Genomic DNA, 24,240 nt, shown 5'->3' on the forward strand with positions numbered 1-24,240 from the left:
CGGTCACACAAATGTTGTCAGAAATTCTAAACGTCAAGAACGCGGTGACGTACAAGACATAGGACGAGCTGAGAAAATCGAAGTTCAATAGCCAATGGGGCTCTTCTTCTTGATTCCGAGCATGCGTGGAATTTTGTGCATCGGAATTGTGTACACACGATTGGAATTTCCGACAACAAGTTTTGTTGTCAGTAAATTTGAGAACCTCAACTCAAACATTTGTTGTCGGAAATTCTGAAAACAAATGTTCTATGGAGCGTACACACGGTCAGACTTTCCAACAACAAGCTCACAGCCAACATTTGTTGTCGGAAAATACTATCGTGTGTACAGGGCATTAGTGTTTCACAGTGATAAACCTTTCATCCAATTTCTAAATTGCTGCATTTGTAATTTTTAAAAGCCAATATAGAGGAAAAGTAGTAGTAAAAAAAAACTCCCTTGTGGATTTAATTAACCTTTTTTTGGGTTAATTCTCTGTTAAGGGGGCGTGTTCTATGCCTACATACGTGTGTTAGTAGGTGTCCCTCATTCCCATCTCAAAATGTTGGGAGGTATGTTTACTTCCTGTGTCCTCTGTAGACTTCCTGTGTTATCTACCCTGTGTTCTAAGTAAACTTCATGTGTTATCTGTCCTGTGTCCTCTGTACACTTCCTGTGTTATCTGTCATGTGTCTTCTGTGCACTTGCTGTGTTATCCGTCCAGTGTCCTCTATACACTTCATGTGTTATCTATCCTACGATAACTTCCTGTGTTATCTTTCCCAAGTCCTCTGTACACTTCCTGTGTTATCTGTCCTGTGTCTTCTGTGCACTTTGTGTGTTTTGCTGTCTTGTGTCCTCTGTACACTTCCTGTGTTATCTAGCCTCTGTACACTTTCTGTGTTATCTGTCCTATCGCCTCTGTATACCTCCTGTGTTATCTGTCCTGTGTTCTCTGTAAACTTCCTGTGTTATCTGTCCTATTTCCTCTGTACTCTTCCTGTGTTATCTGTCCTATTTCCTCTGTACTCTTCCTGTGTTATCTGTCCTGATTGCTCTGTACACTTCCTGTATTATCTTTCCTGTGTCCTCTGTACACTTCCTGTGCTATTTGTCATGTTTCCGTTGTACACTTCCTGTGTTATCTGTCCCGTGTCCTCTGTACACTTCCAGTGTTATCTGTTCTATATCCTCTGTGCACTTCCTCTGTCCTCTGTACACTTGCTGTTTTATCTGTTCTTTATGCACTTCCTGTGTTGTCTGTCCCATGTTCTCTGTACACTTCCTGTGTTATCTGTCCCATATCCTCTGTACACTTCCTGTGTTATCTGTTCCATGTCCTCTGTACACTTCCTGTGTTATCTGTCCTGTGCTCTCTGTACACTTCGTGTGTTCTCTGTACACTTCTTGTGTTATCTGTCCCGTGCCCTCTGTTCACTTCCTGTGTTATCTGTCCTGTGTCCTCTGTACATTTCCTGTGTTATCTGTTCCATGTCCTCTGTATACTTCTTGTGTTATCTATCCTCTGTATGCTTCCTATGTTATCTGTCCCGTGTCCTCTGTACACTTTCTGTTTTATATGTCCTTTGTACACTTCCTGTGTTATCTGTCCTATGCCCTCTGTACACTTCCTGTGTTATCTATCCCGTGTCCTCTGTACACTTCCTGTGTTATCTGTCCCATGTCCTCTTTACACTTGCTGTGTTATCTGTCCTTTGTCCTCTGTACACTTCCTGTATTATCTGTCCTCTGCACACTTCCTGTGTTATCTATCCTCTGTACACTTCCTATGTTATCTGTCCCATGTTCTCTGTACACTTCCTGTTTTATATGTCCTTTGTACACTTCCTGTGTTATCTGTCCTATGCCCTCTGTGCACTTCCTGTGTTATCTATCCCGTGTCCTCTGTACACTTCCTGTGTTATCTGTCCCATGTCCTCTTTACACTTGCTGTGTTCTCTGTCCTGTGTTCTCTGTACACTTCCTGTGTTATCTGTCCTGTGTCCTCTGTACACTTCCTGTGTTATATGTCCCGTGTTCTCTGTACACTTCCTGTGTTATATGTCCCATGTTCTCTGTACACTTCCTGTGTTATATGTCTCGTGTTCTCTGTACACTTCCTGTGTTATCTGTCCTGTGCCCTCTATACACTTCCTGTCTTATCCGTCCCGTGTCCTCTATACACTTCCTGTGTAATCTGTCCTGTGTTCTCTGAATGCTTCCTATGCTACTGCCCTCTAGTGGACACTGTCTCATAGCCAGATTTACTTGTGACCAATGTTCATCCAGGGAGAAGCGCCCTCTAGAGACAGCTCTGTGTTACAGTCCAATCTACCTGTGACCAATCATCACCCAGACAGGAGTGCCCCCTAGTGGCATCTCTGTGTATAAAATATTGTTTTGAAAATAGAAAAAAACTATTATATGTATCTAAAGCCTTTTTTATATATATTTTGGATTTCTTTTTTTTTTTTTATCTGTATTCCATTTGAGAAAATCCCCTTCACTTCCTGTCCTGTAGACAAAACAGGAAGTGAGAAGATATCATCGCAAAATGATTTCTCCTTTCAGTTATCAGAACATTGTGAAATTTCCCCTCTGTTCCTGTTCTGGTGATAACTCAAATTGAGGGGTTTAATCATCACTTTCTGTGGTCCCCAGGACAAATAGAGGGGACAAATCTTCCCAGAGGGGACACGGTAAGCAGTTACATCCTGACAGATGGTCCAATCCCTCCCTGTTGCACCAAAAGCTACAAGAAAAATGTTTTTGCCCTCACATACCCTTCAGGATCATTTTGGAAATAATGGAACATTTATTTGGGGTGACCGGAACTCTTCCGTCTCTCTCAGGAACTTCTGATTGAAGAGCGCAGGCACTGACAACGATCCCAATCTTGGAGCCAACACTGATTGGTGGATATCCCACCCAATCTGCAGACTCATCTCTTGTAAAGGACCATTCATCGTCTGTACATGTCATACATAGAATGAACGGGATGTATGAAGAGTGTCTGAAAGAAAAGAAGGAAAAAGTGGGTGGGATCAGTGTTATATATATATGGGTGGAGTCAGCGGTGTGATAAAGGCGGAATCAGTTGCGGTGATAAAGGCGCAGTCACAGATTAGAGTTGTATAAATAACAGAAACTTCCTTCAGCAAAGCTGAGAGGGATGGAAGGATTACAGGTGAAAAGAAGACCAGAGCGCCACCTGCTGGCTGAAGATAAAACCAAAAATATTCGCCTACCACATGTCATATCGATCTGATTGATGAAGGAGATATATGTACTGTATATATAGAGTATAAATGGATACAAATGTAGATTATTTATAGTTCTGATCAGAGTAAACATATAAAATCTGTACAATTGCTGCTACATATGATGGAAAGAAAAGCTTGTTGTCCTCTGTCCTGTCATGTGTGTGCATGACAGTCTCCTCCCCTGCAGTGCCCCTGTCCTCCTCAGTCTCCTCCCCTGCAGTGCCCCTGTCCTCCTCAGTCTCCTCCTCTGCAGTGCCCCTGTCGTTCTCAGTCTCCTCCCCTGCAGTGCACCTGTCCTTCTCAGTCTCCTCCTCTGCAGTGCACCTTTCCTTCTCAGTCTCCTCCTCTGCAGTGCACCTGTCCTTCTCAGTCTCCTCCCCTGCAGTGCACCTGTCCTTCTCAGTCTCCTCCTCTGAAGTGCACCTTTCCTTCTCAGTCTCCTCTCCTGCAGTGCACCTATCCTCCTCAGTCTCCTCCTCTGCAGTGCACCTTTCCTTCTCAGTCTCCTCCACTGCCGTGTCCCTGTCCTTCTCAGTCTCCTCCCCTGCAGTGCACCTGTCCTTCTCAGTCTCCTCCTCTGAAGTGCACCTTTCCTTCTCAGTCTCCTCTCCTGCAGTGCACCTATCCTCCTCAGTCTCCTCCTCTGCAGTGCACCTTTCCTTCTCAGTCTCCTCCACTGCCGTGTCCCTGTCCTTCTCAGTCTCCTCCCCTGCAGTGTCCCTGTTCTTCTCAGTCTCCTCCACTGCAGTGTTCCTGTCCTTCTCAGTCTCCTCCCCTGCAGTGTCCCTGTTCTTCTCAATCCCCCCCTGCAGTGTCCCTGTCCTTTTTAGTCTCCTCCCCCTGCAGTACACCTATCCTTCTCAGTCTCCTCCCCTGCAATGCACATATTCTTCTCAGTCTCCTCCTCTGCAGTGCACCTTTCCTTCTCAGTCTCCTCCACTGCAGTGTCCCTGTTCTTCTCAGTCTCCTCCCCTGCAGTGCCCCTGTCCTTCTCTGTCTCCTCCTCTGCAGTGCCCCTGTCCTTCTCAGTCTCTTCCCCTGCAATGCCCCTGTTATTCTCAGTCTCCTCCCCTGCAGTGCCCCTGTCCTTCTCAGTCTCCTCCCCTGCAATGCCCCTGTTATTCTCAGTCTCCTCCCCTGCAGTGCCCCTGTCCTTCTCAGTCTCCTCCCCTGCAATGCCCCTGTCCTTCTCTGTCTCCTCCTCTGCAGTGCCCCTGTTCTTCTCAATCTCCTCCTCTGCAGTGTCCCTGTTCTTCTCAGTCTCCTCCCCTGCAATGCCCCTGTCCTTCTCTGTCTCCTCCTCTGCAGTGCCCCTGTTCTTCTCAATCTCCTCCTCTGCAGTGTCCCTGTTCTTCTCAGTCTTCTCCCCTGCAGTGTCCCTGCCCTTCTTAGTCTCATCCTCTGCAGTGCACCTATTCTTCTCAGCAGTGGTGGCTGGTGCTCAACATTTTTTGGGGGTGCAAACAAACTGAAAAATACTGAAAAAAACATCAATCGCAGCCACTGTGCCATCAAACGCAGCCACTGTGCCTAACAAATGGCGCTACTGTGCCCATCAATTGCAGCCAATGTGCCCATCAATTGCAGCCACTGTGCCCATCAAATTCTGCCACTCTGCCCATGAAATGCTGCCACTCTGCCCATCAAATGTTGCTACTGTGCCATCCAATGCCGCCACTGTGACCCCCCTGCCCACTCGCCGTCTGCCCGGCGTTTACCCTGTCTCGGTGGGGCAGCGGGTGATAAAGGTGAGCGGTGTCCTCCGAGAGGTGTCCTTCGAGTGATGTCTTCATGTGACTCTTTCTGTCCTCTCCTCCTGTCAGGCATCCAATCACAGTGCCTGTTATTTCAGACAATCAGGTGATGGTTAACAGACCCGAGCACCTGATTGGCAGAGAGGTGGTTCAGTGTTAGGACAGCAAATATTCATTCTCTGTTCTAACACACCTGGGTGAACTGCGAGATCCAAGCAAGGCACTCACAGGTCAGCTTTTTTGATGCCTGTTTGAGCCTATGGCTCTAATCAGGTGCTTCAACCCCGCCCGCCCCGCCTCTGTAATTCAGATACTCTGTGCCCAAAAAGGGGCGGGGTCCTGATTAGGGGGTAGCAGTGGTGGCCATGGATAGATTCATGCAATGCATGAATCTATCCATTGGTCATAGAGGGGGTGGTTGGAGAGAGGGGATGGTGGCCGCGTGCCCTTATGGATGCACCGCCACTGCTTCTCAGTCTCCTCCCCTGCAGTACACTTATCCTTAGACTCCTCCCCTGCAGTACACCCATCCTTCTCAGTCTCCTCCCCTGCAGTGTCCCTGTCCTTCTTAGTCTCCCCCTCTGTAGTGTGCCTATCCTTCTTAGTCTCTTCCTCTGCAGTACACCTATCCTTCTCAGTCTCCTCCTCTGCAGTGCCCCTCTCCTTCTCAGTCTCCTCCCCTGCAGTGTCCCTGTCCTTCTTAGTCTCCCCCTCTGTAGTGTGCCTATCCTTCTTAGTCTCTTCCTCTGCAGTACACCTATCCTTCTCAGTCTCCTCCTCTGCAGTGCCCCTCTCCTTCTCAGTCTCCTCCCTTGCAGTGCCCCTGTCCTTCTCAGTCTCCTCCCCTGCAATGCACGTATCCTTCTCAGTCTCCTCCTATGCAGTGCACCCGTTCTTCTCAGTCTCCTCCCCTGCAGTGCCCCTCCCCTTCTCAGTCTCCTTCCCTGCAGTGCACCTGTCCTGCTCAGTCTTCTCCCCTGCAAAGTCCCTGTCCTTCTCAGTCTCCTCCCCTGCAGTGCACCTGTCCTTCTCAGTCTTCTCCTCTGCAGTACACCTATCCTTCTCAGACTCCTCCCCTGCAGTACACCCATCCTTCTCAGTCTCCTCCCCTGCAGTACACCTATCCTTCTCAGTCTCCTCCCCTGCAGTACACCTATCCTTCTCAGTCTCCTCCCCCTGCAGTACACCTATCCTTTTTAGTCTCCTCCCCCTGCAGTACACCTATCCTTCTCAGTCTCCTCCCCTGCAGTACACCTATCCTTCTCAGTCTCCTCCCCTGCAGTACACCTATCCTTCTCAGTATCCTCCCCTGCAATGCACGCATCATTCTCAGTCTCCTCCTCTATAGTGCACCTATCCTTATCAGAATCCCTCCCCCTGTGCCTGTCAGGATTACCTCTATCCTTGAGCTGAGTTCATTGGTTTGTATACCTGTTGTGCCCATTATGAGGGGCTTACACCATCCCTGTGATGACTTCCCAGATCTGTGCACCTGTTGTGCCCATTACGAGGGGTCCCCACCATCCCTGTGCTGACGTACCCAGTCTATACACTTGTTGGGCCCATTATGAGGGGTTCCCACCACCCCTGTGCTGATGTACCCAGTCTATACACTTGTTGGGCCCATTATGAGGGGTTCCCACCACCCCTGTGCTAAGTTCCTGGGTCTGTACACCTGCTGTTCCCATTATGAGAGGTTTACACCATCCCTGTGTTGAATTCACAGGTCTGTACACCTGCTTTGCCCATTATGAGGGGTCCCCATCATTCATGTGCTGGGTTCCTGGGTCTGTACACCTGCTGTTTCCATCATGAGGAGTTCCCACCATCCCTGTGCTGAGTTCCTTGGTCTGTACAACTGCTGTACCCAATATGAAGGGTTCCCACCATCCTTGTTCTGAGTTCCCAGGTCTGTGCACCTGCTGTGTCCAATATGAGGGGTTTCCACCATCCCTGTACTGAGGTCAATGGTCTGTACACCTGCTGTCCCCATTATAAGGAGTTCACACCATCCCTGTGCTGGGTTCCCAGGTCTGTACATGTGCTGTGCCCATTATGAGGGGTTCCCATCATCCCTGCACTGAGTTCCCGGATCTGTACATCTGCTGTGCCCATTATGAGGGTTTCCCACCATCCCTGTGCTGCTGAACCCTACAATAAATCTCTCCTGTTGGTGTGAGTGACATTAGTATTATGGTGTAGTATCAGTTGTATGTGATCCAATCATTGTACATCCTTGTGAGATTCCTCTCCTCCATGCAGCTTGTGTAGCACACTCCATGTGGACTGGTTTCTCCCATCTGATTCCAGTATGAGGATGAATCTAATCATCTTCTCTGGTGGATCTCCAGGGGGATGAAGTGACCTCCATTATTGGTTCAATCTCCCATCCATCATGTATAGTCCCAGCCATTGGGTGTGGTGATGATTTGCCCCAGCTGGGGGTATCAGTGGTTGGTGGGAGGGGTATAAAGGACAGCTCTCTCTCTCTCTCATTCATTGTGTTGTGTCTCTTATGGGCAGGATGGATTTTCTGGTGAAGGGTGGTTGGGTGCTGCTCCTGGCTGTGGCCTATTGGTCAGGGTTTGGCTGTGATGGAGTCTTGGTGAGACATGGCCGCCAGTCAGATTGGTGGAGAAGCAACCACCGGGCTCTACCTGGCCAGGGCTCTTCTAGATGGGGCTCCAGAGACTGGAATGCTAATCGCCCTGTTGTGGGTATTGGGGCTTCTAGGGGTTCACTTGCTGGACGTGTTGGTGGGGTTCCACGAGATCTGCCTCAGCCTGGGAGCTCCCCTATCAGCATCCAATGTGGCGAGGACAACATGGTGGTCAATGTCCAGAGGGATTTCTATGGAATTGGGAAGCTGGTCAAACCTTCTGACCTGAGCCTGGGGCCCCAAGGCTGCAAACCCAACCCCCAGAGTACAGACACCACTGTCACCTTCCAGATCAACCTCCAGGACTGCGGCAACATGGTGCAGGTAATCTTAAAATGTTCCCCTGTGTATTCTAGTTAATGGACCCCCCCTATAGTCCCCACCTTCCAGTAGTCTGTTGTGTAAAGAATCTTATCTGCTGCTTTTCTGGCTTCACTCACCTGGAACCACCTACTTCCTAATGAACCCGGTAGCTGATGTTCAATTGAGCTGGATCTGCCTTGATTCATATGGGCCCCCCCCCCCCTTTATTTTTATTTTTTATTTTTTTTATGGAGTGTACAGCAATTTTTTAACCAACTTTAAAGCTCCTCTTTGGGAAGGTCAAGCTAGAACTGAAGACATTTTTGGATAGGGTATGGTAGTGTTAGAACCTCTGTTGGGTACTATGTCCCATCTCTTCCTATCCTGTGGCCAAAACTTGAAGCAATAGAATTCCCCCCGAATGTCACCAGAACAGGTGCCCCTCATAGGATACCATGGCTCCCAATTGTCCCTGATTACAAGGCACGGTCCCTCTTTTCCCCCTCACGTGTCCCTCATTTTGGTCTGATCTATAAAATGCACTTTTTTTTTTTTTTTTTTTTTTTGTGGTTAATTCTCCTTTAAGGGGATGTGGCAGGAGGTGTCCTATGCCTAAATGCATTTGCTAGTAGGTGTCCCTCATTCCCCTCAAATGTTGGGGGGCGGTATGGGATACACTCTGTCTGCCGGCCACCCACGATCACTCAACGGGGATCTGTCAATGTAAACAGATCTCCCCCCCCCCCCCCCCCAGTTCTGTCAGGGGATTACAGAGTGATCGTCTGTTCCTAGTAATCAGGAACAGTAATCGAACTCCCCCCCCCCCCCCCCCCCCCCACCCCACATTTAGAAATGCCTCCCTAGGGAACACTTAACCCTTTGATCGCTCCGTAGTGTTAACCCCTTCCCTGCCAGTGTCATTTATACAGTAATCTGCATTTTTATACCCCTGATTGCTGTATAAATGTCACTGATCCAAAAATTGGCAAGTGTCTACTCTTTCTGCCACAATGTCGCAGTCCTAAAAATTGCGCGCGTGTCTTGCACCCACTACTTACAGAAGGATGTCGGTTATCTTTGGCCTTAGAGAGCCTCAGACTGGAAGAGGCTAAACACTTTGCTATGTAATAGAGGGCAGGTAAGCCTGCGGAGAGCCCACCCCTCAAAGGCACAGCGGCGCACTGGACACCAGCATATAGCAAATGTGTGCAAACTAAACCTGCTTCTAATAACTGCTAGGCAGGCTAATTTGGTTGTTTGCATACTGGTTGGTATGTTGAGCTGGGAATTTTCTTTGGTTGGGTTTTCTGGGCAACAAGGTCTTTTTGGGCCTGGCCTTGCAAGATGGGGGGCCATGCAATGGTGCGCTTGGGGCCTGGTCTCAGAAGTGACCCAAACAATGTCAGCTTTCATGTTGGTCTGTATCATTCTCCTCTTCTCTGCACAGATGACTCAAGAGTGGCTAATCTACACCACCAACCTGACCTACAACCCAACCTCCTCCATTCCAATCATCAGAACCAACCCAGCTGTGGTCCCCATAATGTGCTTCTACTACCGGTGAGTCAACACTACTGGATGAGCTTTACACTAAAGCACCATGCGGGTCCCAGCTGGTGTTCAGCATCTGGTCTAAGTTTGGACAGAGTGGGGGAAGGTTAAGCCCCTTGTTGGGTTTTTCTGCCATCTGTCCTTGTCAAGAGATTTCCATGCATTTCTTTTCCAGGAAGAAAATTTGTAGGAGGGTTGGGGAAATGGGATCAGTACTGCCATAGGACATGCAAATTAAATGCATTCAACGTTTTTTTACATACACACAAGCCATAAAATGTCAGTTTACAGAGATCCCTCAGTGCTATTTGGGATGTGGTACTTGTGTAACAATCATTTATTTTCCTGGTTGGTGTGTTGGTAGTCCATCTTAACAATATGGGTTTAAGTGTTTTTGTTTTAGGTACTTTAACTACTCTTGGGAGTCTGTCTACAACCTGACCCTTCTACTGCAATAATGACCAATTTAACATTACTAAGTAGTGATGGACGAACTTCCGACGGGACGTTTCGCGAAAGCGAAATGCGAACGGACCCAAACGTTCGCGAAACCGAACGTTCGCCGCGGGCCCCATTGACTTCAATGGGAGGCGAACTTTGCAAACCTTCATGTCGAATTTGCGGCCACGTGGTAATTATTAGGGGGTAAAACGTAGTCCCACCATCTGGACAATGACATAATACATGTATGAGGTGAATTTGGGATCGATAACTACAAGCATTTTTATTTTATTTGGGAAATTGTTCTAACAATTCAGGACTATGGAGCTAATGAAGGCAATGGAGGAGAGGGAAGGTCAGGGACCAGGGTAGGCAAAGAAGAGGGTGCAGGAGATGATCACCAGCAGCGTGACATACCGGAATGACACATGCACCGTGATAGAGGCATCTGACAGCAGCACCGTAATACAGAGCACTGACAGCAGCACCGTGACATACAGCGCTGACAGCAGCACCGTGACATACAGCGCTGACAGCAGCACCGTGACATACAGCGCTGACAGCAGCACCGTGACATACAGCGCTGACAGCAGCACCGTGACATACAGCGCTGACAGCAGCACCGTGACATACAGCGCTGACAGCAGCACCGTGACATACAGCGCTGACAGCAGCACCGTGACATACAGCACTGACAGCAGCACCGTAAGCAGCCCCAGGAGGAAGTCAGCACAGCACAGGGATGGTGTGATCCCCTCATAATAAGAACCCCCAGGAGGAAGTCAGCACAGCACAGGGATAGTGTGATCCCTTCATAATAAGAACCCCCAGGAGGAAGTCAGCACAGCACAGGGATATCATAAGCAGCCCCAGTAGAAATATGACACCGCTCAACCTCTTCAAAGAGGAGGGTAGGGGCATATAGTACGGTGTGCTTTTTTGGGTCAAGGAAGTGAGCAGACTGTACGTCAGTCCCTATACCGCTGAAGGACTGCTGCAGTATAGGGCAGCGGTCAGCAGTGGTGCACGTCAACCCTATCTATTGTGGACCGATAGCGGTCCTTACAGAACAGCAGACTGTACCGCACTCAAGCCTATGTACTGTAGCACCCTATACCAAGTTACCAGTCCTTATAAGAACTTTTGTGGAACAAGCAGGTTGTGTGTTAGTGATTAGCAGACTGTACGTCAGTCCCTATACCGCTGAAGGACTGCTGCAGTATAGGGCAGCGGTCAGCAGTGGTGCACGTCAACCCTATCTATTGTGGACCGATAGCGGTCCTTACAGAACAGCAGACTGTACCGCACTCAAGCCTATGTACCGTAGCACCCTATACCAAGTTACCAGTCCTTATAAGAACTTTTGTGGAACAAGCAGGTTGTGTGTTAGTGATTAGCAGACTGTACGTCAGTCCCTATACCGCTGAAGGACTGCTGCAGTATAGGGCAGCGGTCAGCAGTGGTGCACGTCAACCCTATCTATTGTGGACCGATAGCGGTCCTTACAGAACAGCAGACTGTACCGCACTCAAGCCTATGTACCGTAGCACCCTATACCAAGTTACCAGTCCTTATAAGAACTTTTGTGGAACAAGTGAGTTGTGAATGTTTAGCAGACTGCAGCAGAAGGGCAGCAGTCAAGTATAATATCCTTTCTATATTTGGAAGAAAGAATATTATACATGTACAAGCCTATTACTGTACCACTGATACCAGTCCTGAAAAGAACCTTTGTGGAACTAATAATAACAGCAAGTCTTTAAAATTACCCTCACTGCCTGACAACACTGCTTCCTTCCTGTCCCTATACAAATTGGCAAAAAAAGAGAACGATTAGTGGTTACTGGAACAGCTCTTTTGTGGACCTTGATAGTAACAGCTGATGATGATGATGATGATGATGATGATGAAAGACTAATCTGGCTGTCCCTGTAGCACACACCGTCCTTTCCCTTTCTCTAAACTAACAAAAGACACTCAGGCTGCTGCAAGAATCAGCAGCACAGCAAACCTATCAACACCTAACACCTATACCAGTCCTGAAAAGAACTTTTGTGTACCAAATAGCTAGTGGTTTATCTCTCCCTACTCCACACAGGAACCTGTCCCTATCGTAACAGAAGAAAGAATGTAAAATGGCCACCGGATCGGGTGTATTTATAGGTTAGGGGGAATGTCCAAGTGTCCATGTGCTGTCATGTCTCAATTGGCTGTCCTGTATCACATGATAAACGTGTCACCAAAGGTTAAAGTTCTTGTATACATTAAACACGTAAGTCCGCCGCGGCGAACGACGGAAAAAGGCGTTCGAACGTGCGGACCGCGAATGTCGGAAATTCGCCGCGAAACGACCGCCGGGCGAAACGTTCGTCCATCACTATTACTAAGCCCCTGTACACACGGTTGGAGATTTCCACAACCAAATACGTTGATTTTTTCCCGTCGGATCTTGTCCGAAACTGTTGCATACACACGGTCGGACAAAGTTGGCGAAAAATCCGATCTTTCAGAACGTGATGACGTAATTTCGTTACGATGGGACTACATTCAGGCTAGTAGCCAATAGCTTTGATGTAGGAATTTGATCTGAGCATGCGTGGCACTTGGTCCAATCAAAAGTCTCTACACATGATCGGAGTATGTCCGATCGGCCCAGTTGGTCGGGAAATATTTCCAACATGTTGGAAAATTGGGTCTGACGGATATTTCGACTGAATCGGTCCGATGCATAACACACAGTTGGATTATCCGATGACACGGTCCGATAGGACACATTCCGACGGATTCTCTGACCGTGTGTACAAGGGCTAAGAGTGATCATGGGAGGATCTGCATTGACAATGGTGGATACTTTTTTAAGTTTAACTTTAGAGACCGTCATGATCAAGATGGCGGGGGCTCCCTTTACCTTCCCTGAAGTCTTTACAATGTCCCTTTTTTGGCAATGTTGGGGTAATCATGAAGATGTATTGGCCTAATGAGGTTCTAAAGAGAATCTGGGGACACGTATATGGCGGCTGCTCCTACTCAAAGTGGTGGCAAACCCGCTTTGGGAAAATGGCTAAAACCTACAAGATGACAAAAGCATAATGAGCCAGCATACTAGATCATTAGGATTTAACTTAGATCAAAGCCCCCTGCAGCGATCCATCATCTCTTCTGGGAATTGCAGGCTCCGGTGTTGTGATTGGCCGGAGCTGCAATAACATCACTCCCGCTCACGGGAGCCACCGGTAACGGCACGTACTGCCGTTGATTCAGTGCCAATGACCTCCCCTGTATTTGCATGTGCCAACATCTCTTAAACCGTACAGGTTTAGGAGATATTCTGGGTAGCTACAGGTAAGCCTTATCATAGGCTTGCCTGTAGCAAAAAGTGGTCTGTAAGGGTTTACAATCACTTTAAAGGTTCAGGGATCATGTCCAGATCGTGGCTTCATTATCTGGCTCTTTCTTGTTACTGTCCTTCACCAGGAATGGAATCAACCAGACAGCTATGCTTTAGTAACATGCTGGCTAGTGCAATTGTAACCAGGATTTGACCCTATATTTCACAAGTCAGTGAACAGGAAATTGGTAATATAAATTTTGTGACATTAAATGACTACCTTTGATTCATTACTCGCCTTGATCTGGTTCTCTGTAGGCACGGTAATGTGAGCAGCCAGGCCATTAGGCCAACGTGGGTTCCATTCAGCACCACTGTGTCTTTAGAAGAAAGGTTGTCCTTCTCTTTGGTCCTGATGACTGGTGAGGAAGATGGTTGATCGGGAGGGGGGTAGATGTTGGGCCTTTACTAATCCCACTTTTTTTTTTTTTTTTTTTTTTTTTTTTTTATATATACAGAGGATTGGAGTGGTCCCAGAAGTTCTCCCATCTATCAGTTGGGGGATATTCTCTACATACAGGCCTCTGTGGATACTCACAACCAAATTGAGATGATCCTGTATGTGAACCGCTGTGTGGCCACCATATCTCCTGATGCCACCTCTTCTCCAAGTTATGACATCATTACAGACAACGGGTATGGGGGTTTTATTTTTTTTTGTTTTGGGGGGGGGGGGGTTGCTATGACCTAAATTGTAAGTTGCCATCTTCTGCAGGTGTCTGGTGGATGGAACACAAGTTGACTCCTCCTCAGCCTTCATCGCCCCAAGGGTCCAGACAAACACTCTACAGTTCACAGTGGATGCCTTCCGGTTCCTAGAGAATGATGTATCTCTGGTGAGGACTTTTTAAATTGGTTGCACAGATTGGTGCCTTCTACGAATGTTTAACCTATTAAAATATTCTATTCCAGATCTACTTAACCTGTTACCTGAAAGCTGCTGCTGCCACCCAGGTCCCAGATCCCATTAACAAGGCCTGTTCCTATAGTAAAGCCACAAACGGGTAAGACTATTAAAATGGCTGTTGGGTGTCCATGGGTCACTGCTCTTCCCATAGCCTCTGTCTATAATCACTTCTGCATGGATCTAGTAACCAGTGACTGGGACAAACTTTATGGACTTAACATGGTGGAATCCTAAAACGATAATGTAAACATGTAATAGTACAAAGGGAATCCTCTTGTAGGGCTCTTCCCATACCATGCACATTGGTAACATGGCTGGCCAGGTAAGTAGCCTAATGGGTTGAAAGTTGGTCTACAAGATCTCATGTGCCAGCATGATCAGAATTATGGGCATGGTACTCTGAATCTGCTTCTTGGACACTCTGTGGTCAGCTGTAAATTCCCTCCAAGGGGATCAATTTGTCACCAAGTAGAAGTATAGGCTCTAGATCTCAAATGAAGAATTCCTTGGGGACCTCGGTGTCACTTGAACTAGTATCCCTTATTGGAAGATTTCTACTTTATTACTTTTTTGGAGCCAGCCAAATTTTGAATTTTCTTTCAATTATAATGGTAAACTGGACAAAGGATGCATCTCCACTGTATGCATGGTTACATAGTTATGGTTAATAAGGGTGCATAAAGACAAGTTCAACCTGTGTAGAGAATCATTCCCCATATCCCCTGTGTATTTTTGCTAAGATGCCCAGCATTCAAGAGGTTTTAAACTATCCATACTTCCCACTGATTTGTGGAAGGGTTCCACATCCTTACCGCCGTGACTGAAACCCCCCTACACGGCTTGAGGTTAATCCGCTTCTCTTCCAGTCTCATTGGGTGGCCCCCGTGTCCTCTTATACAACCTGAGACTGGAAAGTTTCGTACTAGGGCTGGGATCACCATTGAGATTTGTATATCGCTATCATATTTGCTCTCAACCATCTCTTCTCCAAGGAGAATACATTTAGCGCTTGTAGCCATTCCTCATTGAGGTCCTCCAGTCCCCCATATTCATTTAGTTGCCCTTGTTTGGACTCTCTCCCTGCTCATCCTTTCTGAGGATTGGTGACCAGAACTGGAAGTAATACTCCAGATGTGGCTGAACCAGACTTTTATAAAGTGGCAGAATAATTGTCTATCTCTAGAGTAAATTCCCTTATTGATGCATGCCAATATTCTGCTGGCTTTGGTAGCCGCAGCTTGACACTGCATGTTTCTCAGTCTACTAGGACCCCCTAGATCAGTGATGGTGAACCTTGACACCCCAGATGTTTTGGAACTACATTTTCCATGATGCTCATGCACTCTGCAGTGTAGTGGAGCATCATGGGAAATGTAGTTCCAAAACATCTGGGGTGCCAAGGTTTGCCATCACTGCCCTAGATCCTTCTCCAACCTGGCATCCCCCTAGGGCAGTGATGGTGAACCTTGGCACCCCAGATGTTTTGGAACTACATTTCCCATGATGCTCATGCACTCTGCAGTGGAGTTGAGCATCATGGGGAAATGCAGTTCCAAAACATCTGGGGTGCCAAGGTTCACAATAGCTGCCCTAGGGGTTCCCCCCCACCAGTAACTTGCATTTTTTTTATCTTTACCACCAACTGCATTGCCTTAAGTTTATCAATGTTAAATGTAATTTGCCATGCAGTAGCCCACCCCACTAATTCAGGTCATCTTCTAAAGTTTCTATATCCTGCTGTGTTACCCTACATGTTTTTGTCATCCCCAAACTCTGAGCTCAAGCTATTTATCCCACCCTCATTTATAAATTTTAAACAGAATTGGTCCCAGGACAGAGCTTTGGGGTACCCTACTAACCACTGTAGACCATTCTGAGTATACGTTATTATACACAATCCTTTGGGCACGCCCCATAACCAGTTTTCTATCCAAGAACAAACATTATGGTCCATGTCTACAGACCTCAGCTTGTAGATTAAGCATTTGTGGGGACTGTGTAGAGTGACTTTTTTTTTTTTTTGTAAACCTGTCCTGATTACTGCTAATGATGCAGTTTTCATCAGAAAATTCTTGGATATGGTCCCTTATCCCCTTAAAGTTTACAAACTACACACCTTAGACTGACAGGCCTCCCTCTGGAGGGAACTATAGTTGCATCTGGAGGGTTGAGCCACAAGTCCTTTCAAGATAAATGTCAAACTACCATACCATGTTGGGTTTTCACCAAGCTTCCAGTGCAATGTCTAAAAAAAAAAAAAAAAAAAAAAAAAGCAAAAACGCAGGTTTTCATACTGACATTGAGTTCTCTTCTCCAGCTGGTCTGCAGTTGAGGGCCCCAGCAGTATCTGCCAGTGTTGTGGGACACCAGGCACCTGCAGCAACCCCACTGGTCTGACAGGAGGAAGGAGCCGATTTGGAAGACCGAGAGCCTTTGGGAAGAGGGAAGCCTTGGACGGTGAGTCTTGACCATGCAGCTGCTGCATACAATAGTGGTGTGGGGAATGAATTGCCTCCTGTAGCATTACAACAGGAGGGTTGAGAGGGGGATCCTGACTGGCTTGGGTTATTCCACTTGGCCCTGATTTTTATTTAATTTTTTTAATTTTTATGGCCCCCGGACAATAGAACAGGGTTCTGAGGGACAGATGTGGAAATGGAGGGGGGAGGCTATCACCTGAATGGCCTTCATATTGCTGCTTCTATCCCCCATAGACGACCCGCCCCCCCCCCCCCCCCCCAGTCATGCTTGCCTCAGTGGATGCTGCACTGACAACTGAGCCACTAAACACCGCTGATGGCTCGGTTCTCCTCCCCGAGCAATGCTGACAGTCAGCATTGTTTCTGTTCTACTTCTCCGTTCTCATCGGCTCACTGAGCTGCCATCAATCAAGGCAGCTGGCAGATCCAGACTTGGCAGTCGGGATGATGTGCTGCTTTGACTGATGGCGGTGACATTGGTGGAGAGCGGACTTCAGACCACTCTCCGCTGAAAACGGGTCACAGGAGTGCAAAACTAATTGAGAGGAAGAAGTCCAGCCTAAAAAGCTCAGGCTGGATTTCTCTAAGGGGTCAAACCCTCTGCTTTATTCTTTCAAATTGGTTGACATGACAATTTGAAGGCTTACAGTGGACACCTTCTGCACACTTGATTGGTAGCTGAGTTATCACCTGAAAGCTTTTAATTGCATTGTGTTCTGACTTTCTAGGTCCTACAGGAGAACCTAACATGGGAGAGGAACAGTCGGTGACCACCTTGGGACCTCTGCTTGTGATTGGGCCAAAACAAGATGACCTTGTAGCTGCAGTGATGAAGGAAGAGCCCGCCCCCGCAGAGCTCTGGTGGTTGGTGGCTGTCGGGTGTCTCAGTCTTCTGGTAGTCACTGTGTGTACAGTGTTCATTGTGAAGTCTCTGAAAAAGCCACAATATGTACTGTCTGTAGAGAAATAAAAAAAAAATTATCCTTTTTCTGTGGCTTGTCTTTCTATACTCATAGATGGTAATACAGTATAGGTTTAAATATCTATCATAGGGCAGAAGTCTGCCGCATGAGACCCACCTGGTCTTGGCCCTGTCTTTTATGGAGGTTTCTCCAATAAACTTCTCAAGGCAGAAGTCGTAGCCACATACAGTATCTCACATTTGTGTAGATATTTTCTTCCATCTCTCCATGTGACAACACTGAAGAAATGACACTTGTCTACAATGTAAAGTAGTGAGTGTACAGCTTGTATAACAGTGTAAATTTTCTGTCCCCTCAAACTCAACACACAGCTATTAATGTCTAAACCGCTGGCAACAAAAGTCAGTACACCCCTAAGTGAAAATGTCCAAATTGAGCCCAAAGTGTCAATATTTTGTGTGGCAGCCATCATTTTCCAGCACTGCCTTAACCCTCTTGGGCATGGAGGTCACCAGAGCTTCACAGGTTGGCACTGGAGTCCTCTTCCCCCCCCCCCCCCCCCCTCCCCCATGATGACATCAGAGCTGGTGGATGTTGGAGACCTTGCGCTCCTCCAACTTCCGTTTGAGGATGTCCCACAGATGATCATTAGGGTTTAGGTCTGGAGACATGCTTGGCCAGTCCATCACCTTTACCCTCAGCTTCATGACCTGTGCAGATAAGAGGTACACCTCCTTTTACCCAACCTGCTGTCCCATCATTACACCCCACACCTGTTCCCCATCCTCTTACCTAGAAGAATGAGACCACACTTTCTTTTGGGGTATAACCGGCCACAGCAGCCTTTTATTTACAAAAGATAAAACATGTATCAAACTTCAACCATCAATAACAAACTTCAGAAAATATATCAGTTTTTACCTGGTGGTCTTGTGCGGCACTTCCCCCAAATGTTCCACTTTTACACACACACCTCCCTCCTCATTAACTTAACCCTTGCTGTACCCTTTCCTCACTGTCATGCAGGCCCTTTACCTACTTTCCGCTTCGCTCCTCTCATTCCTGGGCCTCTCTTTAGCAAGACGGTGGTCCTTTTGGATGTGTTTGGGGTTATGTTGGAATACTGCATTCACATAGTTGCCAACATCACAAAAAAAAATGTTGGGACACTTTTTTTTTTTTACAGTAGGCGGAGTTGTATTATAATTAGGGGGTGGATATAGGCGTGGCATAGGGAAAGGCAAAAATGCAGCTTGGTTCACGTAAAATAGTGGGTGGGGCTTACACGGGCGTGGCTCAAAGGGTGTGTGGTTAGAGTCTGAGATGAATACGGGATGGAAGGACAGCAGGCCCCCCCCCCCCCCCCCCCGAATCTACTCCGAATACCTGGTGTTAGTGCTTCAATCATCCTGGCGCATGATTGTTATGGTGTCAGGATGATTGAAGCGCATTATTTCTATTATTGCATTGTAATATAAAATGAAATCATTAAACTCACCATAATGCAGAATCAGTGGGAGCCATGAGCGCGTCACTAGCCATGTTGCCTGCCACCAGGTGCCCCCAGCAGAGTCCCTCTTTACATCAGGTGCCCCATCAGAGCAGCCTTCCTCACATCTGTGTCTCCATCAGTGGAGCCCCTCCTTACATCTGGTGTCCCCATCAGTCCTCCTAACATCTGGTGCCCCTCTGACATCCAGACTGCGCCCCCCCCGACAGATCCTCCAGACTCGCTCTGACTGGCCCCCGACAGATCCTTCAGACTCGCTCTGACTGGCCCCCGACAGATCCTTCAGACTCGCTCTGACTGGCCCCCGACAGATCCTTCAGACTCGCTCTGACTGGCCCCCGACAGATCCTTCAGACTCGCTCTGACTGGCCCCCGACAGATCCTCCAGACTCGCTCTGACTGCTGCCCAACAGATCCTCCAGACTCGCTCTGACTGCTCCCTGACAGATCCTCCAGACTCGCTCTGACTGCTGCCCCCGACAGATCCTCCAGACTCGCTCTGACTGGCCCCCGACAGATCCTCCAGACGCCGTGACCATCATTGCCGTGTGGAAAGAGTTTCAACTGCGGTGCCGCAGCATCTCTATAGACCAGCTTCTGGTCTTCTTTAAAATGGCGGCCGGCGGAGACATTGTCTCTGCCGGCCGTGGACCTCTAGCGGCCAGCAGAAAAATTAACGGGGACAAACCGAATATCTCGGGACAAGGGTCCCAATCCCGGGAAATTCGGGACAGTTGGCAACTATGCATTCATGAATCCCTCAATGAACTGTAGCCCCCCCAGTGCTGGCAGCACTCATGCAGCCCCAGACCATGACACTCCCACCACCATGCCTGACTATAGGCAACACACACTTGTCTTTGTCCTCCTCACCTGGTTGCTGCCACACACGCTTGTCACCATCTGACACCAAATGTTTTTTTTTTATCTTGGTCTCATCAGACCACATGACATGGTTCCAGTAATCCATGTCCTTAGTCTGCTTGTCTTCAGCAAACTGTTTGCGGCTTTCTTGTGCATCTTTAGTAGAGGTTTCCTTCTGAGACAACAGCCAATGCAGATCAATTGTGTGCGGCGTATGGTCTGAGCACTGACAGGCTTCCCCACCCCTACAACCTCTGCAGCAATGCTGGCAGCACTCATACATCTATTTCCCAAAGACAACCTCTGGATATGACGCTGAGCACGTGACCTCAACTTCTTTGGTGGACCATGGTGAGGCCTGTTCTGAGTGGAACCTGTCCTGTTATACCGCTGTATGGTCTTGGCCACCGTGCTGCAGCTCAGTTTCAGGGTCTTGGCAATCTTCTTATAGCCTAGGCCAGTGATGGTGAACCTTGGCACCCCAGGTGTTTTGGAACTACATTTCCCACAATGCTCAACTACACTGCAGAATGCATGGGCATCATGGGAAATGTAGTTTCAAAACATCTGGGGTGCCAAGGGTCGCCATCACTGGCCTAGGCCATATTTATGTAGAGCAGCGCTATTTTATTTTTTAATTTTTTTTGATCCTCAGCTCTTTGCCATGAGGTGGCATGTTGAACTTCCAGTGACCAGTATGAGAGAGTGAGAGCGATAACGCCGAATTTGCCTCACCTGTTCCCCATTCACACCTGAGACCTTGTAACACTAACGAGTCACATGACACCGGGGAGGGAAAAATGGATAATTGGGCCCAATTTGGACATTTTCACTTAGGGGTGTACTGACGTTTGTTGGCAGCATTTTAGACATTAATGGCTGTGTGTTGAGTTATTTGGAGGGGACAGAAAATGTAAACTGTTATACAAGCTGTACACTCACTACTTTACATTGTAGACAAGTGTCATATGAAAAGATAGAATAAAACGTGAGGGGTGTACTCACTTTTGTCAGATACTGTATATAGGGTTACAAGGCCTGCAGACATACTACAGAATAATGGAGATTATGACTTGCTGCCCCTTAATACATCAGTGTGTCCTCATTTTGGCTTCCTAAATACCTCTTAATGACTTGTTCCACATTTTATCTGTTTCTTCACACGATCTATTATAGAAGACCAGGGAAAAAGCCAAAACCTGAAGGGATGGACAGCAAAGAAACAAAACTGGTTAACACCTTTTATCCCTCCTCTATTTGCACCTCCCTCAGAGCTCCCTCCTGTGGCTGATAGAATATGAAGAGAGAAGGGAGAGGACAGAATTAGGGATAAGCCGAACACCCCCCGGTTCGGTTCGCACCAGAACTTTCGAACGGACCCCAAATTCGAACGAACGTTAGAACCCCATTGAAGTTTATGGGACTCGAACGTTCGAAATGAAAAGTGCTAATTTTAACGGCTAATATGCAAGATACTGTCCTAAAAAGGGTTTGGGGACCCGGGTCCTGCCTCAGGGGACATGGGTCAATGCAAAAAAAAAGTTTTAAAAATGGCCGTTTTGGCGGGAGCACTGATTTTAATGACGATTAAAGTGGGAAAAAAAAGTGAAATATTCCTTTAAATATGGTGCCTGGGGGGTGTCTGTAGTATGCCTGTGAAGTGCCACGTGTTTCCCGTGTTTAGAACAGTCCCTGCACAAAATGACATTAAGCGGAAATAACACCATTTAAAACTGCTTGCGGTTTTAATGTTATATCTGGTTCCTGCAATATGGTTGAAAATCATTCAGAAAAATGGCATGGGTAGCCCTCCCTGCCCATTACCAGCCCCTTTGGGTCTTGTACGCATATTAAGGGGAACCCCGTACCCATATTAAAAAAAGGAAATGCGTGTGGCCCCCCAGGCCCTATATACTCAGAACAGCAGTATACAGGCGGTGCAAACAAGACAGGGACTGTGTAGGTTTGTTGTGTTAAGTTGAATCTGTTTGTCATTTTCAACTGGTACATTTTTAAAGTGTAGCTCCAGTCAAAAAAACTATTTTTAAGCTTTTTGGAAAACATAGGGAAGGGTTATCACCCCTGTATAATTTGTTTTGTCGTCCATCTTTTTTCATCTCACTTGCTGTTGTCTCCTTCCGTTTGCAAGTAGGAGATGTTTGCAAGTTGGATGTTTGAAAGTAGGGGCCTGCCCTATATGCTCTGCAGAAATGGCAGAACAAGGTGTTGGTGTTGCCACAACATTGTAAGCCCTCAAAGTGACTCTTGGTGGGCGCTGGAGCGCCCTGCTGTGAACGATTATATCAAGAATTGTAATTACATGCCATTGTTGAACAGTGGTAGAAAAATTGACCTTTGGTGGTTGTGGTGCTGGTGCCACAACACTATAAGTCCTCACCGTTACTCTGGGTGGGCACAGGAAGGGGCCCTCCTGTGAAATATTATATCAAGAATTGTAATTACATGTAGGGTTGCCACCTGTCCGGTTTTGACCCGGACAGTCCGGGTTTGGACACATGTGCCCGGGTTTCCACCCGTCGGAAACCCGGGCACACATCAACCGTCCTGTGGCAGCTGGATCTCTGGCTCCGGCCAGCGTGACCGCAACAAACATCAATGCTATCAATGTTCAGTTCACACTGCCTAAACATCGGTGCGCTCCGAGTCTGAGCCCAGCTCAGCAAAGGGCAGCAGCGGGTGTTCTGTGATTGGCCGAGTAGGCTGCAGGTCATGTGTGGGACGGACCGGATGGGGAACATGAAGGTCCCTGAAGAATTTGTCTCAAGCCGTAGCTGCTGGTCACATGTGGATGCAGGGCTGCACTGTGTCTGCATCATCGTGACAGCCCTGCATGCTCCGGAGTCCTAACCCGCGCTGTGTGTCTGTCTCCTGTCCGTCTCTCTCATCCGCTCTGTCAGCCCCCCCCCCCCTCCTGGCTCTCTATCTGCCAGACCCCCCCCTCTCCTCTCTGCCAGACCCCCCCTCTCCTCTCTGCCAGACCCCCCCTCTCCTCTCTGCCAGACCTCCTCTCTGCCAGTCCCTTCTCTCCTGTCTGTCTCTCTCTCTCTCTCTCTCTGCCAGACCCCCCTCTCCTCTCTGCCAGACCCCCCTCTCCTCTCTGCCAGACCCCCCTCTCCTCTCTGCCAGACCCCCCTCTCCTCTCTGCCAGTCCCCCCTCTCCTCTCTGCCAGTCCCCCCTCTCCTCTCTGCCAGTCCCCCCTCTCCTCTCTGCCAGACCCCCTCTCCTCTCTGCCAGACCCCCTCTCCTCTCTGCCAGACCCCCCTCTCCTGTCTCCCTCTCTGCCAGACCCTCCTCTCCTCTCTGCCAGATCCCCCTCTCCTCTCTGCCAGATCCCCCTCTCCTGTCTCTCTGCCAGACCCCCCTCTCCTGTCTCTCTGCCAGGCCCTCCCTCTCCTCTCTGCCAGGCCCCCCTCTCCTCTCTGCCAGGCCCTCCCTCTCCTCTCTGCCAGCCCCCCCCTCTCCTCTCTGCCAGGCCCCCCCCTCTCCTCTCTGCCAGTCCCCCCTCTCCTCTCTGCCAGTCCCCCCTCTCCTCTCTGCCAGTCCCCCCTCTCCTCTCTGCCAGTGCCCCCTCTCCTCTCTGCCAGTGCCCCCTCTCCTCTCTGCCAGTGCCCCCTCTCCTCTCTGCCAGACCCCCTCTCCTCTCTGCCAGTCCCCCCTCTCCTCTCTGCCAGTGCCCCCTCTCCTCTCTGCCAGTCCCCCCTCTCCTCTCTGCCAGTCCCCCCTCTCCTCTCTGCCAGTCCCCCCTCTCCTCTCTGCCAGTCCCCCCTCTCCTCTCTGCCAGTCCCCCCTCTCCTCTCTGCCAGTCCCCCCTCTCCTCTCTGCCAGTCCCCCCTCTCCTCTCTGCCAGTGCCCCCTCTCCTCTCTGCCAGTCCCCCCTCTCCTCTCTGCCAGTCCCCCCTCTCCTCTCTGCCAGTCCCCCCTCTCCTCTCTGCCAGTCCCCCCTCTCCTCTCTGCCAGTCCCCCCTCTCCTCTCTGCCAGTGCCCCCTCTCCTCTCTGCCAGTGCCCCCTCTCCTCTCTGCCAGTGCCCCCTCTCCTCTCTGCCAGTGCCCCCTCTCCTCTCTGCCAGACCCCCCTCTCCTCTCTGCCAGTCCCCCCTCTCCTCTCTGCCAGTCCCCCCTCTCCTCTCTGCCAGTCCCCCCTCTCCTCTCTGCCAGTCCCCCTTCTCCTCTCTGCCAGACCCCCTCTCCTCTCT

The 24,240-nt window shown here is 48.7% G+C and overlaps 1 protein-coding gene across 1 annotated transcript; it reads left to right on the forward strand.

The window, feature by feature from the left end:
* Positions 1-7,514: 7,514 nt before the first annotated feature.
* LOC143981424 (zona pellucida sperm-binding protein 3-like) lies at positions 7,515-17,713 on the forward strand. Its single transcript, XM_077479250.1, has 8 exons — positions 7,515-7,982; positions 9,409-9,521; positions 13,600-13,703; positions 13,800-13,977; positions 14,057-14,177; positions 14,254-14,345; positions 16,566-16,705; positions 17,457-17,713. Exons 1-8 carry the CDS (start codon positions 7,515-7,517, stop codon positions 17,696-17,698), a joined length of 1,458 nt encoding a protein of 485 aa, XP_077335376.1. The 3' UTR covers positions 17,699-17,713.
* Positions 17,714-24,240: the final 6,527 nt, after the last annotated feature.

Source organism: Lithobates pipiens, unplaced genomic scaffold (genome assembly GCF_037356315.1).
Source record: "Lithobates pipiens isolate NorthernLeopardFrog02 unplaced genomic scaffold, aLitPip1_a1.2 Scaffold_157, whole genome shotgun sequence".
NCBI lineage: Eukaryota > Metazoa > Chordata > Amphibia > Anura > Ranidae > Lithobates > Lithobates pipiens.